The sequence below is a fragment of the Gekko japonicus genome, unplaced genomic scaffold (assembly GCF_001447785.1).
Source record: "Gekko japonicus isolate JY-2015 unplaced genomic scaffold, Gekko_japonicus_V1.1 scaffold358, whole genome shotgun sequence".
Classification (NCBI taxonomy): domain Eukaryota; kingdom Metazoa; phylum Chordata; class Lepidosauria; order Squamata; family Gekkonidae; genus Gekko; species Gekko japonicus.
The window spans coordinates 741,969-757,807 of record NW_015161962.1 but is presented as its reverse complement, the minus strand read 5'-3'; the positions used below and the strand labels follow the sequence as shown (position 1 = coordinate 757,807).

General features: G+C 54.9%; 1 protein-coding gene across 1 annotated transcript in view; it reads right to left on the bottom strand.

Moving 5' to 3' along the window:
• Nucleotides 1–15,839, bottom strand: part of IGSF8 (immunoglobulin superfamily member 8) — a 70,884-nt gene that overhangs the window by 3,334 nt on the left and 51,711 nt on the right. Inside the window, exons 4-7 of the mRNA XM_015429557.1 lie at nt 7,500–7,954; nt 4,838–5,323; nt 2,041–2,466; nt 202–606 (exon numbers count right to left, since the gene is read on the bottom strand). Coding sequence (XP_015285043.1) covers nt 202–606; nt 2,041–2,466; nt 4,838–5,323; nt 7,500–7,954 — 1,772 coding nt within the window. The remainder of the gene's footprint in view (nt 1–201; nt 607–2,040; nt 2,467–4,837; nt 5,324–7,499; nt 7,955–15,839) is intronic.

Below are 15,839 nucleotides of genomic sequence, written 5' to 3'. Positions count from 1 at the left end.
GAGGGGAGGGAGGGAGGGAGAGAGGGGAAGGAGGGAGGGGAAGGAGGGAAGGAAGGGGAGTGAGGGGGAGGGGAAGGGGAAGGAGGGGAGGGAAGGAAGGAGAGCCGCCCTGTGAGAGGACACCTCGAGTGGTGGCGACGCAGAGTGCAGGAGGCACAGCCCCTCCTGCCCCCCCCAAAAAAACACAAGCTTCCTACTCACGCAGGGCGTAGGGGTAGACAGTGACGGCATTGGACTGCACGGCTCCGGCATTGTACCAGCTGAGGTCTGGCGAGCGCACCCAGGCGGTCAGGGCACAGTGGTACTTCCCCTCGTCCGACGGCTGGACCTCGTGGATGCGCAGCTGATGGCTCTGCGGCCCCACCTTCTCCACACTCACGGCGCCCCCGGACGGACGGGGCCCGAGGACTGCCACCCCCTCGCGGCTCACCGAGGCCAGCATGTGCCCACGCACCTCCACGTCCTCCCGGGCCAGCTCCACCCACCAGCTGAGCGCCACGTGGACCGCCTGCGTCGATTCCACAGAGATGTTGCAGCGCACCTCGGCCGTGTCCCCCCGGTAGATGGTGGGGGACGGCAGCCACGCACTGGCGCCCAGCACCACAGCTGCAGGGAAAGAAGGAAGGGGAGGAGGAACCACTGAGAGCCCAGAAACACACCTGGGGCACCAAGACACCCGAAAGGGAGATCTGAAGGGGGGAGAGCAAATGGTTCAGAGCAGAAGACCTCCACGGACACACGACTATCCGCATGCACAGGCCGGGGAGGGGAGGGGGCAGGAACAGTGTTCCTCTTGGCCTCCCCCACTCTGTAATGCTACAACTGAGGCCCTGCCTCAAAAGGTGTCTGCCCCTCCCCACCTCCTGAATTAGGCTGCAAAGCAACATTACGAGAGAAGCTGGGATGCAGTGACCTTTGGGCGCAATCCCAACCTGCACAAACCAACCCAAAGGCATTCCACCAGCTTCCCTCCAAATGCGGCTCCAGAGGGACCCTCCAGGGCGACTCTTAAGAACATAAAAGCAGCCATGTTGGATCAGGACAGTGGCCCATCCAATCCAACACTCTGTGTTGCGCAGTGGCCAAAACCCAGGGGCTATCAGGAGGTCCACCAGCAGGGCCAGAACTCCAGAAGCCCTCCCACTCTTGCCCCCCCCCAAGCACCAAGAAGACAGAGAACATAAGACCATAAGAGAAGCCACATTGGATCAGGCCAATGGCCCATCCAGTCCAACACTCTGTGTCACACAACGGACAGAAATACCAGATGCCATCAGGAGGTCCAGCAGTGGGGCCGGGACACTAGAAGCCCTCTCACTGTTGCCCCCCAGAGCACCAAGAATACAGAGCATCACTGCCTCAGACATAAGAACACAAGAGAAGCCATGTTGGATCAGGTCAATGGCCCATCCAGTCCAACACTCTGTGTCACACAGTGGCCAAAACCCAGGGGCCATGAGGAGGTCCACTGGAAGCCCTTTCACTGTTGCCCTCCCGAAGCACCCAATCTGGTGGCAGGCAGTTCCCCTGGCCGCCTCCTTCCTCTGGAAACAGCTCCACTTGGTCCGTGAAGGATGAGGAGGCCAGCGCCCCGAAGGCACGCGTGGTTGGCTTCACTCAAGCACTAAGAGGAGGGTGCTGACGCAGAGGCCAACTTCATCTGACTCAGGAATTCCTGGCATGGTACCCCTGGCCGCCAGGGCACCCGTGGGCCCCTTTTCTGGCAACTGACCAGCGAGTGGTTTTAGAAAGTGGGCGTGGCTATGTGGGGCTCTGGCCCAGGAAGGCTTCCGGTTGGCCACTGGGGATTTGCTGGGCTGTGCAGGTTTTCACCACAGCACGAGGATCTTCACTGTGACTGAAGGGAAGCTGCGGCAGCCATTTTGTGGGGGCCATTTTGTGGGTGTGCCCATCATGCTGTGTCAGAAATCCCAGGGTGCCTGCAGGCTCAGAAAGCTTGGGGACCCTGGTCTGTATTTAGCAACTCCCCAGCTTCCTTGACTGAGGATCCACCGCTACACCCAGCAACGAAGCACATACCTTCAGGTTTCATGTCCACGGCCAGCCCCTGCGACCTGCTGGCGGCCACTTGGCGCAGCTCCGTTTTCGGCGAAAGGACATAAGCCTGCACCACGCACTGGTAGGTGCCCGCGTCCCCCGGCTGGGCCGACTCGATCCGCAGCCGGTAGGAGCCAGGGGGCGAGCCCAACTTCTGCAGGGACACGTGCCGTCGGCCCACATCGCGGTTGGCGTAGCCGTCTCCCAGGATGACTGCTCCATCTGTGTCCACCTGGGCCACGAGGCGTCCCTCCGTGGCGCCTCCCGTGCTCAGTTCCCAGCCCACCGTGTAGGCGACGCGGGGCAAAGGGGAAGCCAGGAGGCCGGAGGCCTGGCAGAGAAGCTCCAGGGGTTCTCCGGGGCTGACGCGGATCTGGGGAGGGCTCGCAGACACCGACAGCTGGCTGGCTGGGAGCAAAGCACAGAGAACGGACAGTCAGCGGCACTGAGGGGGGCAGCAGCAAGAGGACCAGAATTCCTCCACAGGGCCGGTCCCCTCGATACCCATTTTGTGGCAGGATCCAATGAAAGGACACCAGACCCCCCCCCCCCTCAGGGGCCACAAGCATTTGACCCCACATGTGCCCCAGAGAGCACTGGGGTCAGGGTTGCAAAACCGCCTGACTCTCCCTGGCCCAAAAGACGCCAGATTGGCCTTGACCAGTGTCATGACCTGGGCTGTGCCACCAGAGGCCTGCTAGGCCCAGGGAGCCTGGCTAGCAGTACGGGAGGCTGGGCTTACAAACCCCAGAAGGCCTTGGGAAGTTTTGGCGCCGATTTTGACCAATAGGGAAGAAGAGGGCTGGGGAATATAGGAACTGGTACAAGAGGGAAAGCTGTTCTTTCTTCCAAGAGGGCAGAGCCAGAAGGGGCTGAGGCTGCTGTGGGGAAGAAACCCTCATCCTGAGGGAAGGGTGAGTAGTCTAAGGCCACTTGAGATAGTGAGCTAGGGACAGTATATATTTAGTCGGGTTAGGGCATTTGATTTCTTTTCACCCACTTACTGTTATATTTCTGGACCTTGTTTGTTTGACCTCCTGTAAAATAAACTATTTTCATTGTTCACTCTTGCCTTATTCGGCCAAAAGAGAGGTCTAAAGGCCTGGGAGGGTGCTCTGGGCCTTCTCAGAGGAGCCTGAAATCCAGAGTGGTGGCAGCGTCAAGTGACACCCCACCTGAGCCATGACAACCAGGGACAGGGCCTTTTCAGTGGTGGCCCCATCGTGGTGGAATGAGCTCCCGGAAGACATCAGGGCCCTGTGGGGCCTTTTACAGGTCTGTAAAATGGAGCTCTTCCACCAGGCTTTCGATTAGGAGCCGCCACTAGCACCAACACATCTGAACTGCTAACAACCGAACAGTTAAGGCCCGCATGTTGAGAGCAACAAGAACAGCTAATGACACGGGTATGGCCACAGTGTACTCTTTACCATCTAACACTGCCTTGGAGACGCTACCGCCATCTATGTGCAACAGCACATTATTTACATAATTTGATTGCTTGTCTGAATTTTAGATTATTGCTCTGTGGATGCATTTATGTTTTATTGTATTTATTCTGTTATAGTTTAACTGGCTGTAATCCACCCTGAGCCTGCCTATGCAGGGAGGACGGAATACAAATCAAAAATATAAATACATTAATAAATAAATTAATAAAATAAAGTGCCACTGGGCATTTATTGCAGCCCAAACATGTGCTAGGTGCTGTGCAGAACCGACAGGTCGCGTGCCCGGGTGAAGCCGATTCCAACAGCTGTGAGCAAAGAGGTGCCCTTGCCTCTCCCAACTGGAGGGGCCTCAGCCAGAAAGGCGACAGAAGCCGGAGACTCGGGCCGTGTCGGCAGAGGAGAGAGCTGGGGGCAGGTGGAAGAACCATCAGGGGTGTCCCAAGGTGACGGGATCTGTGTGGTTCCTTTTGGGATGTGCCAGACGTCACCTTTGCAGGCTGATTAAGGGTCCCCCCCTTGGCTGAGAGGTGCTGAGGAAGCGCCCACCATTTCCAATGATGAGATTTCTTACATTTTTTTTAATCATCCACCTTTCTCACTTGGACTCAAGGTGGAGTCAAGACTGCAACAGTATTTGGGCTGCAGAACCAGCCAAAATCTAAGAACAGAACTGCAGCAAAGCAGAAGTGTTAACACGACACAGTGAACAATGCAAGATGCCACCGTAGGACCCACCCAAGAAAAAGAAGAAGAAAAGGGATTGGATGTATACCCCATGGCCCTTCACTACCCGAAGGAGTCTCAGAGCGGCCGACTATCTCCTTCCCCTTCCCCTCCCCACAACAGACAGACACCCTGGGAGGTCGGTGGGTCTGAGAGAGCTCTTGACAGAAACTGCTCTTTTTCAAGGACAGCTCTTATCAGAACTACGGCTTGCCCAAGGTCATCCAGCCAGGTGCAAGTGGAGGAGTGCGGGAATCAAACCCGGTTCTCCCAGATTAGAGTCCGCCACACTTAACCACGACACCAAACTGGCTCTTTTCTGGCGACCACCAACCCACAGCCGACTATACACCGCAGTACAGACCACCGTCCCCAGTGATTTCTCGAGCTTACTTTGTGAATCATTCAGTAGGGTGAAGCTCTGTTGCCTGCACAGAAAAGCACACCCCTCTTGAACGGTTCCGTTTTGCCTCCTCCGCGGAGAGCCGGGAGAGCGGGAGCCTTCCTGACCGCCTCCGGCCGACTGGTCCACAAAACGGACGCGTAAAATGGCTACAGGGAGCCCTCCCCTGTCTCCAAAGGGCAGAGCGCCCAGGCAGACTTACCGATGGTCTGGATCGTCACCTGGGCCAGCGCCACCTGCTTCTGAATGATCAGCTGCCAGCTGCCGTCGGGGTCCTGGATCCACTCCCCCGCGGTGCAGTGGTAGACCCCCGTGTCGTCCGGCCTCAGCCAACCCAGTGCCATCTGGTACTCCTGGGGCCCCTGCTTGGTGACCGACAGCTCTTGGCCTTTGTGCCGCTCCGCAAAGCGCCCGCCAGCCTCCACGGCAAAATCCCTCCGCACCCCGATCACCTCCTGCACCGTCCCGCGACCCCCGGGGGGCTCCAGCCCGGAGAAGCCAAAGGAGACGGAGAGGTGGGTGTGCTCCTGGGTCCCGGTCAGGGCCGTGCAGGTCAGCCGGAGCTCCTGGCTCTCAGGAAGGGTCATCTGCGGCAGGCGGGGGGAGGCAGCGACGGCCCCACGGGCCCGGAAGGGGGTCCTCGTGGCGGGAGGAGGGGCGGCCGAAACGGAGAGCTTGTCGGGCATCACTGTGGGGGCAGGGAGAGAGAAGAAGAGGAGATTGGTGTCTACCCTGCCCTTCAGTACCTGAAGGAGTCTCAGAACAACTTACAAACTCCTTTCCCTGCCCCTCCCCACAACAGACACCCTTTGAGGTCGGCTGGGCTGAGAGAGCTCTTTCAAGGACTGCTCCTGATAGAACAGCTCTTGTCAGAACTACGGCTTGCCCAAGGTCATCCAGCAGCTGCAAGTGGAGGAGTGGGGAATCAAACCCGGTTCTCCCAGATTAGAGTCCGCGCACTCGACCACTACACCAAGCTGGCTCAGTCAGTCGGTCCTTGTCATCATCCTTTGTTAGCCCGGGGGGAGCAATGAAGGGAAACGGTGAAGTGAGGCGAGGGGAGCTGGGCACCAGGTGGGCAGAACTGGGCACCCACAGCAGCCCTGTTCTTGCAGCTGGTGTAGAAGGAGGGCCGTTTCCCAAAGACCCCACACACACACACACACACACTGCCGCCAACAGACAGGGCAGACAGAAGGTGAGCTCGGGTCCTCTGGACCACCCGGTTTCCCAGGCCCTCGAGAGGAGCCCCCCGATCCAGCCCGGCTCTCCTTTCGGGAGACACCCCTGAGAAGCAGCCTGGCCCAGACGCCCCTGGGGAGGCCGTGCACCCCGGGCAAGGAGAGCTGGGGGCTTCTGGTTTAAAAGGACTCAGGGTTCACGGAGAGTCCTCTGCGTGGGGCTGTGATATCTCCCCACCTTCACACAGTCTCTGGCAGCCGCTCAGCCACAAGTGATTCACACACACACACCCACGTGCGCACACACACACTGAAACACCCCAGTCGCGTGCAAACCAGCTCACTGCCACCTGGTGCCACCTGACTGATGCAAAGCCGGCCGCCGCCAACCACCCCTGGAAAGCCAAGGCAGAGGTCTTCCGCCCTCGGGTCAGAGGCCCTCCGATGGGTTGCCAGCCTCTACAGAGCGGCCATTTTTGCTATCTCCTGGAAGTGCGTGCTGGGCAGGAAAGCGAGAGTGCCCCGCCTCCCCCCCCCTTTTTTCCAATTCAGTCTTTTTTTTCTTTGTTGCCCCCCTGTTAGATTTGCATCCCGCCCTCCCAATGGCTCAGGGCGGCTGACATGCGGCAGAGCCAAAATGAACAGATAAAATACAATAAAATAAGCAACATTTAAAACCACAATAAAGCCCAAACAATAATCAAGGGGCTGTGATCTCCCCCCCCCCCGAAGCATTCTAAGCAAAACGGGGGGGGGATGGTGGGAGGGAGGTGACTCCCCCCCTTGGCCTGGCCATGGGCCCGTTCCTCACCCCAGGGCACCGCCGGGTAACTGGTCCGTGTTTCCCATCCCCGTCTCTCTCTTTTGCCCCCCCCCCCCCCCCAATATCTGTGAGGTTGTAACTCTGGCCCCCTTCCTGGCGGGCTCTCCTTCTTCGGAGGTTTTCAGACAGAGCCCAGATGGCCATCTGACAGCCATGCGGATTCTGTGAACTTGGGCAGATCCCGAGAGGGAGGGCGGGAAGGGCTGCCTCAGTGCTCAGTCCTTATGGCCCTTTCTGACACGCCCAGGGAAATGCCGATCGCTACTCTGGGGTCAGGAAGCCATTTTTCTCCAGTCCAGTTTGGCCCCGGGGATCCTGGAGGTTTTTGTCATCTTCTGGGCACGGAACAGGGGTCACTGGGGGTGTGGAGGGGGAGGTAGTTGTGAGTTTCCTGCATTGTGCAGCGGGTTGGACTAGATGACCCTGGAGGTCCCTTCCAACTCCATGATTCTGTGATTCCTGTCCCAGGAGTGGACTCATAGAATCATAGAACTGGAAGGGGTCTTCAGGGTCATTTAGTCCAACCCGCTGCACAATGACTCAGGCGTCACGTGCAGTGTTCCCTCTAAGCTGAGTTAGTGTGAGCTAGCTCACAGAATTTTAGCCTCCAGTTCACAGATTTTTGTCTTAGCTCAGGGAGGATGACTCCAGAGCAAGCTAATTTATGCAGTAGCCAAATCGCTCGCTCACAAGTTTAATGCCAGCAACTCACAAAGTAGAAATTTTGCTCCCAAGACTCCACAGCTTAGAGGGAACATTGGTCACGTGACTTCCTGTCATGCGCTTGTAGCTCACTGGGACGCTTCAGCACCCCTGGCCTCAAGCCCGCCAACAGCCAACAAGACATCCATCTGGGGTACCTTTGAGTTCCACCTTGCTGCTGTAGGTGCCGAGGTATTTGGAGTCGGTGGAGGGGGTGTAGCATTCATAGATCCCCGCGTCTTCTGTACGTATCTCCTTGATGAGCAGTTCCACGGCATCCCCCCGCACACGCTGGACGGACACCTCTCCGGCCTGTACCCGTGGCCCAAAGACAGCATACGGGAAGTTGGGGTCCTTGGTGCTGATCACCCCGATGGAGATGTCGGGAGCCGACGGGCGGTACAGAAACCACTCAAAGTGCTGCTGGGTGGGTCCCTCATACTCCGACACGTTGCAGGGGATGGAGACAGAGGTGCCCGCCACACGGCGCAAGGGCCCGGGGGGCAGGTGGACGTCTCGTGCGCTGCTCAGAGCTGTGCAGAAAGAGGATGTGGGTTTAGCCACAACAGACAAGTGAAACAAGAAACAAGAGACCACATCTCTTTCCCTGGTCCTTTTCTTAAGGAGACTCGTGGAGGATCACATGATACATGGCAGTGATGTCAGACAGCACAAGACTCCCAATAAACAACACAGTAGGACTAGGAGGGGCCCTGGCTCAGTGGCAGAGCCTCTTCTCGGCACGCAGACCGGCTCCAGTGAAAAAGACCAGGCAGGAGACCATAGGAAAGGCCTCAGCCCAAGACCCTGGAGAGCTCTTTTTAGGGAAGGGCTGTGGCTCAGTGGCAGAGCCTCTGCTTGGCATGCAGGAGGTCCCAGGTTCAACCCCCAGCTTGTCTAGCTGGAAGAACCAGGCAGGAGGTGATGGGAGAGACTTTTATCTGCCTGAGACCCTGGAGAGCCGCTGTCACTCTGAGCAGACAGCACTGACCTTGATAGACCAAGGGCCTGATTCAGTAGAAGGCAACTTAAAGTACAAGATTACAAAGTTAGAAAAAACACGCCAAAAGGCATCAGACATGCTATATCATTAACAGTGCAGAAATTATAAAACCAGAAGTCGATCCAACAAGAGCAGGAGAAAACCTACAATAGAGCAGAAGAAAACATACACTAGAAGAAGAGGAGACCCAAAGGAGTCTCAGAGCGGCTTACAACCTCCTTTCCCTTCCCCTCCCCACAACAGACACCCTGGGAGGTGGGCAGGGCTGAGAGAGCTCTTGACAGAAACGGCTCTTTTTCAAGGACAGCTCTTGCCAGAACTATGGCTTGCCCGAGGTCATCCAGCCAGGTGCGAGTGGAGGAGGAGCGGGGAATCAAACCCGGTTCTCCCAGATTAGAGTCCGCCTGCACTTCACCACTGGTTCTTTTGCTAAAGCTGAACACTCCTGGGCAATTCCATTACACGACAGCCTAATTCCCAATTATCTGAGCTCGATTTGGGGTTTCGTTATTACAGATCTCTTCATAATCTTGAGGGCGAGCTGACCGAGCTGTTAGGCTCTCACCCACAAAGCCAGCCAGTTTCCTACACAGCCAGGAGACAGCTGGGCACCAACAAGGAGGCACCACAGGGACGGCAGCAGCCACGGTGCAACAGAGGGTTAGGGAGGAAGCCCATGCCACACCGTCATCACTCCCTCCCACCCCGCCCTCCCAGTTAGCAAGACCACGAGAAGAGAGCAGACTAAGGGGAGACACGATCGAGGCTGACAAGATTATGTGTGGCATAGACCAGGTCAGGAAAGAAGTACTTTTCTCCCCTTTTTCACAGTACAAGAACTCCTTGTAGGCACTCAATGAAATTGCTGAGCGGTCGGGTTAGAATGGATAAAAGGAAGTCCTTCTTCACCCAAAGAGTGATTAACACTTGGGATTCATTGCCACAGGAAGTGGTGGTGGCTACCAGCATGGGCGGCTTCAAGAGGGAATTAGATAAGCATATGGAGCAGAGGTCCATCAGTGGCTATTAGCGACAAGGTATAGATAGGGACTCTCAGTCTGGGGCAAGGGATGCTCTGTCTTCTTGGTACTTGGGGGGGGGAGAGCAACAGGGGGAGGGCTTCTGGTGTCCCGGCCCCACTGCTGGACCTCCTGAGGGCCCCTGGTATTGTTGGCCACTGTGTGACACAGAGTGTTGGACTGGATGGGCCTTTGGCCTGATCCAACATTGGCTTTGCTCTTATGTTCTTATGTCTGGGGCAAGGGATGCTCTGTCTTCTTGGTACTTGGGGGGGGGAGAGCAACAGGGGGAGGGCTTCTGGTGTCCCGGCCCCACTGCTGGACCTCCTGAGGGCCCCTGGTATTGTTGGCCACTGTGTGACACAGAGTGTTGGACTGGATGGGCCATTGGCCTGATCCAACATTGGCTTTGCTCTTATGTTCTTATGTTTTTGGTAACTACTGGGGTCTGGGAAGGAAAAAGGGGGTTGGGGGGATTTAAAGCACTGTAGGCCAGATCCTCTTGGTCTCTCCTGGATGGCGGAAGGATGGGGGTCAAGAGGGAAGCTGACTTTGCACGGCTTGAGGCCAGCATACCTGAAGGACTGCCCCCTCCCATCGGAACCCGCTTGTCCAGGATGTGCAGTGGCTGGAGCACGACCCAAGATTTCAAGCAGGGTTTAATGGCCCTGAATACCTTGCTTGTGTAAGCAGGAGTTTCAGCTTCACATACATGAATCTGCCGGAGATACATTAAGCTGCCAGAGGATGGAGTGAGGGCCACAGGAATAAACAGCTTAAAAGGGGGAGGAGATCGATTCATGGAGAAGAAGTCTCTCAGTGGCTACTAGTCATGGTGCCTGAGGGGAACCTCCACATTCAGAGGCACTAATCCTCTAAATGCCAGAGCCAGGAGGCAACATCAGGGGAAGGTATCTGCCCCTCTGCCCTCTTGCTGGACCTCCAGAGGAACTGGCTGGCCACTGCGTGAGACAGGAGGCTGGACTAGAGGGACCCTCCCTGGTCTGACCCAGCAGGGCTCTTCTGAGGTTCTTCTCAGGGGAAGGCCTCGGCCTCTCTGCCCTGTTGCTGGCCCTCCAGAGGAACTAGCTGGCCCCTGTGTGTGACGGGAGGCTGGACCAGATGGACCCTCCCTGGTCAGACCCAGCAGGGCTCTTCTGAGGTTCTTCTCAGGGGAAGGCCTCGGCCTCTCTGCCCTGTTGCTGGCCCTCCAGAGGAACTGGCTGGCCCCTGTGTGAGGCAGGATGCTGGACTGGATGGACCCTCCCTGGTCTGACCCAGCAGCGCTCTTCTGGTGTCCTTATCAGGGGAAGGCCTCGGCCTCTCTGTCCTGTTGTTGGCCATCCAGAGGAACTGGCTGGCCCCTGTGTGAGACAGGAGGCTGGATCAGATGGACCCTCACTGGTCTGATCCAGCAGGGCTCTTCTGGTGTCCATCTCAGGGGAAGGCCTCGGCCTCTCTGCCCTGTTGCTGGCCCTCCAGAGGAACTGGGTGGCCCCTGTGTGAGACAGGAGGCTGGACTAGAGGGACCCCTCCCTGGTCTGATCCAGCAGGGCTCTTCTGAGGTTTTTCGCAGGGGAAGGCCTCGGCCACTCTGTTCTGTTGTTGGCCATCCAGAGGAACTGGCTGGCCCCTGTGTGAGACAGGAGGCTGGATCAGATGGACCCTCACTGGTCTGATCCAGCAGGGCTCTTCTGGTGTTCTTCTCAGGGGAAGGCCTCGGTCTCTCTGCTCTGTTCTTGGCCCTCCAGAGGAACTGGCTGGCCCCTGTGTGAGCCAGGAGGCTGGACCAGATGGACCCTCACTAGTCTGACCCAGCAGGGCTCTTCTGATGTTCTTACGTTTGTCACAGTGATGCAGGGGAACTTTGAAAAGGCAGACTCCCTCAAACCAGAGGACAGCAGCTTAGGCAAAAACAAAACTGTGCAATAAATTCTGGGGTCATCCATGTTTTTAATTATTTTAGTGGTTATATATGGAATTGGATAACAGATAATGTACGCAGTAATAAAGCTATACAGCATATCTCAATTAAATGGCAGATACATTATCTGCAATTCTGCATTCATGTGAAGCGTATCTGGCTTCCCTCCAGGAATTTATCTTTACAAGAGAGGAAAAACCTCAGGCCAAAAGACACCTTCTGCATTCTCTCTAGTGATCAGAGACTGACAGAAGGACCCCAAAGGTACCAGAGTCCCCCAGCGATGTGCGTGACCGGAGAACGACCCAGGATTTCAAGCAGGGTTTAATGGCCCTGAATACCTTGCTTGTGTAAGCAGGAGTTTCAGCTTCAGATAACAGCCCTAGTATTGAGAGTCCAGGGGCACCTTTAAGACCAGCAAAGTTTAATCCTGGGGATAAGCTTTTGTGTGCAGGCACACTTCTTCAGCTGAATCAGGGCACTAGTAGAGTAAGGGACAGAGATGTAAAATTTCTAGAAATGTTGAAGCCACGGGGGGGGGGGGGGGGGGGGGGGATAAAATTGGGAGTAAAACTGAATTATGCGCAATACTTACTTCCCTATCGAACCTAAATTGTTTCTACTGACTTATCAATAATTTAGAGGCGGGGAGGGCACTATTTCAGTTGGTAGTGGAGGACAGGATTCCAAATAAGGGATTGAAAGAATGGGTAGGGAGATATCAGCAGGATATCAGGGAAAACTGTTTAACAATAAGGGCAGTTCAGTGGTGAAACCGGCTGCCGAGGGACGGTGTGGGGCCTCTCTCCTTGGAGGCATCTAGGCAGAGATTGGGCGATCATTCCTTTGGGGTGTTTGAGATCCCGCTGCGTGATGCAGGGGGTTGGACTGGACGGTCTTTAAGGCCCCTTCCAATGTCTTGATTCTATGAACAACATAAAATGCATCCTTTATAACCTTCGAGCATATAGATTCTACTATTTGACATATTTATGGTTACATATTTACAGTTACAGATCCACCTAACAGTAACAGGATCCAAGCCACATTTTACCGATTTGTCAACAAGAATATTGTGTGGAACTTCAACCTTATTTCACTCATTCCTTATAACCAAGGATGGATATAAACAAATAGAGAGAGAGTTGGAAAGTTAAAGCTCAGGAAGAGCTTAGGCTAGTGAAAGATGCTAAAAACAACACAAAAGAGTTCTTTTCTTATGTTCAGAGTTAAGAAAAAGAGCAAGAACATGAAATGAAGTCCTCGGAGCCAGATGAGCTGCATCCAAGGGTACTAACAGAATTCGTGGATGTAATTTCTGAGCCACTGTCCATTATTTTAAAGAATTCTTGGAGAACAGGTTTGGTGCTAGAAGACTGGAGGTGGACAAATGTTTCCCCGTCTTCAAGAAGGGGAAAAGGAAGGATCCGGGTAACTACCAACCCATCAGCTTGACGTCTATACCTGGGAAAGTTTTAGAATAAATCGTCAGTCAGTCCTTGAGCACTTAGAAAGGACGGCTGTGATTAATAAGAGTCAGCATGGGTTTCTCAAGAACAAGTCATGTCAGACTAAACTTTCCTCCTTTTTTGAGAAAGTTACTACCTTACTAGTTCAGGGGAATACTGTTGACATAGTTTATCTTAAAGACTTTTGATAATATTATTGTTGACAAGTTGGTAAAATGTGTTTTGGATTCTTTAAGAAGGATATAGACAAGTTGGAATGTGCCCAGAGGACGACAACAAAGTTGGTGAGGGGTGTGGAGACCAAGTCCTGTGAGGAAAGGTTGAAGGAGCTGGATATGTATAGCCTGGAGAGGAGACATAAGAACATAAGAGATGCCAATGTTGGATCAGGCCAAAGGCCCATCCAGTCTAACACTCTGTATCACACAGTGACCAGAAATACCAGTGCCATCAGGAGGTCCACCAGTGGGAGACGACTGAGAGGTGATATGACAGCCATCTTCAAGAACTTGAAGGGCTGTCATAATAGAGGATGGAGTGGAGTTGTTTTCTGTTACCCCAGTAGGTTGGACCAGAACCAACGGATTTAAATTAAATCAGAAGAGTTTTCGGCTAACTATTAGGAAGAACTTCCTGACAGAGCGGGGAGCAGGCTTCCTCAGGAGGTGGTGGGCTCTCATTCTTGGGAGGTTTTCAAACAGAGGCTAGATGGCTATCTGACAGCAATGCTGATTGTGTGAATTTAGGCCAATCATGAGAGGGAGGGCAGGAAGGGTTGCCTCAGTGCTTAGGTCTCATGGCCCTTTCTTACATGGCCAGAGTGCTTGGGGGGGGTCAACAGTGGGAGGGCTTCAAATGTCCTGGCCCCACTGGTGGACCTCCTGATGGCACTGGTATTTCTGGCCACTGTGTGATACAGAGTGTTGGACTGGAGGGGCCTTTGGCCTGATCCAACATTGGCATCTCTTATCTTCTTATGTTCAGGGAAATGCTGATCGCCACTTTAGGTTCTGGAAGCAAATTTTCTCCAGGCCAGTTTGGCCGGCGATCCTGGAGGTTATTTTGTCATCTTCTGGGCATGGAATAGAAGCCACGGGGATTGAAAGGGGGAGATTTGTAAATTTCCTGCATTGTGCAGGGGGTTGGACTAGATGACCCTGGAGATTCCTTACAACTTTATGATTCTATGAAAAGTGGGGGGGAAATTGGAAGATTTTTCAGAGTTCCCCAAATTGCTCAAAAACAAAAGCCTGGGGACTTTTTCACACTATACATTTTGAGTGATCCGAATGTTGTCTTTAAGAGCATTTTACTGATTCCAAAGGTGAAAATATTTCTTAGGAGTGGTTTTTTTTAGAGCTCCCCAATTTTTCCACTGCAAAAACTGAGAAAGTCCTCAGACTTTTTCATGCTATGTCCTTCAAATTAGTGAATGAACTCAGAAATAGGGGTTTTTTCCGCCTCAAAAAGAGAAAAAAATTCATAGGGTTAGGAGATTTCCCCCCCAGTGCTCCCCAAAATTTCCCAATTTTCCCTTTGAAAAAATAATTAAAATCCTCAGGAAAACCCCCCGGAAAACCTCCTTCTCCCCCAAATTTTATGTCCCCCCCCCCAGGTCTTCACACCTCTAGAGAAGCAGCTTTTGTTTTCTCCTTCCCATCATCAGAAATATGACTGTAGAACTCCATTCTCTGGAGAGAACAGCCACAGCCCAGCAGCAGAGCACCAAATCCCTTCCCGCCAACAAGACAACACAGCGCTTTCATTCCATCACAGACTCACTGCTCTGCACCAGGGGCTGGCACCGGCCTCCCTCTCGGGGAACAGGAGGCACGAGAGCCGCCTGCCACTCCCTGGTGCCCGGGTGCCCTGCACTCGCACCTGGGGCAGGGGTGGAGACCCGGCTCCAGCACGTGAGCCTTTGTGAGCATTTCCAGCCAGGACCCGGCTGCCGGTTGCCAAGCTGCCAAAAGGGACCGGCGGATCCCGCACAGGTTGGCTCCAGAGGGAGCGAGATGCAGCAGGCGGCACAGACGCAGCAAGCGCCTGCCTGCGCGAGAACGGAGCCCTCCTCGGAGCAGAGACACCCGTGACAATCCCCACTATCTAGGTCAGCGCATCTGTGCTGAACTGCAGGGGAACAAAAGCCAACAAGGGGGGGGGGATTGTCTGGCGGCAGCATCCTGTACTCGGGACCGCCCCGAGCCCCAGCCAGAGAGGGTGGTGGGCAGTGTCCCCTCTAAGCTGAGTTAGTGTGAGCTAGCTCACAGTTTTTTTTAGCCTCCGGCTCACACAGTTTCGTCTCAGCTCAGGGAGGAGGGCTCCAGAGCAAAGCAATTTAGGCAGCAGTCATACCTGTAATGCCAGTAAGCTCACAAAGTGGTCTTTTTGCCCACAAGACTCCACAGCTTAGGGGGAACATTGGCCCGGGCGTCCTCTCCTGGCAGGGAAGCTCAAGCAAGCCCCTGGTGTGTACATGGGGGGGGGTGCTCACTCCCACCCCGCCAAAGCTGGGGAGGGCCACCCTGCAGCAGGCCCTGCTACTGAACCGACCCCCATTGTACGGGATGATGCCGGTGCCCCCCTGGCAGGCCAGGAAGGGGTCTCAACTGCCCCCGCTGCCTTTCCCAGGCTGCCTTTTTGAGGGGGGAGTGCAGCTATGGAAACTTATGTGTTTGATGCCACACACACACGTCTTTCAAGCACTGTGCCTGCCAACAGACAAACGGGGGGGGGGGCTTCCCTCTGATCAAAAACACCGTGTGTTGCTCTGGACTGCACCCAGAATAAGCATCTTACAGTTTTAAATGCCCCCCCCTTTACAGGATGTTGAAGGGGGGGCTCCAGTGCCCCAAGTGCCAAGTCCCAGTGTGACCCAGAGTGTTGGGACTAGATGGGCCCCTGGCCTGATCCAACACTGACTTCTCTTAGGTTCTTATCCCCAAAGACCCGGGGATATCTCAGGCCTGGGCTGGGTGGACCAGGGGCCTGACTCTGTTGACAGAACCGCGTCCAGGACATCACTGCAAAGGTCAGCCGTGTCCTGGTCTCTCGTGCAGCCCTCTGCGCGTGCACTCACACAC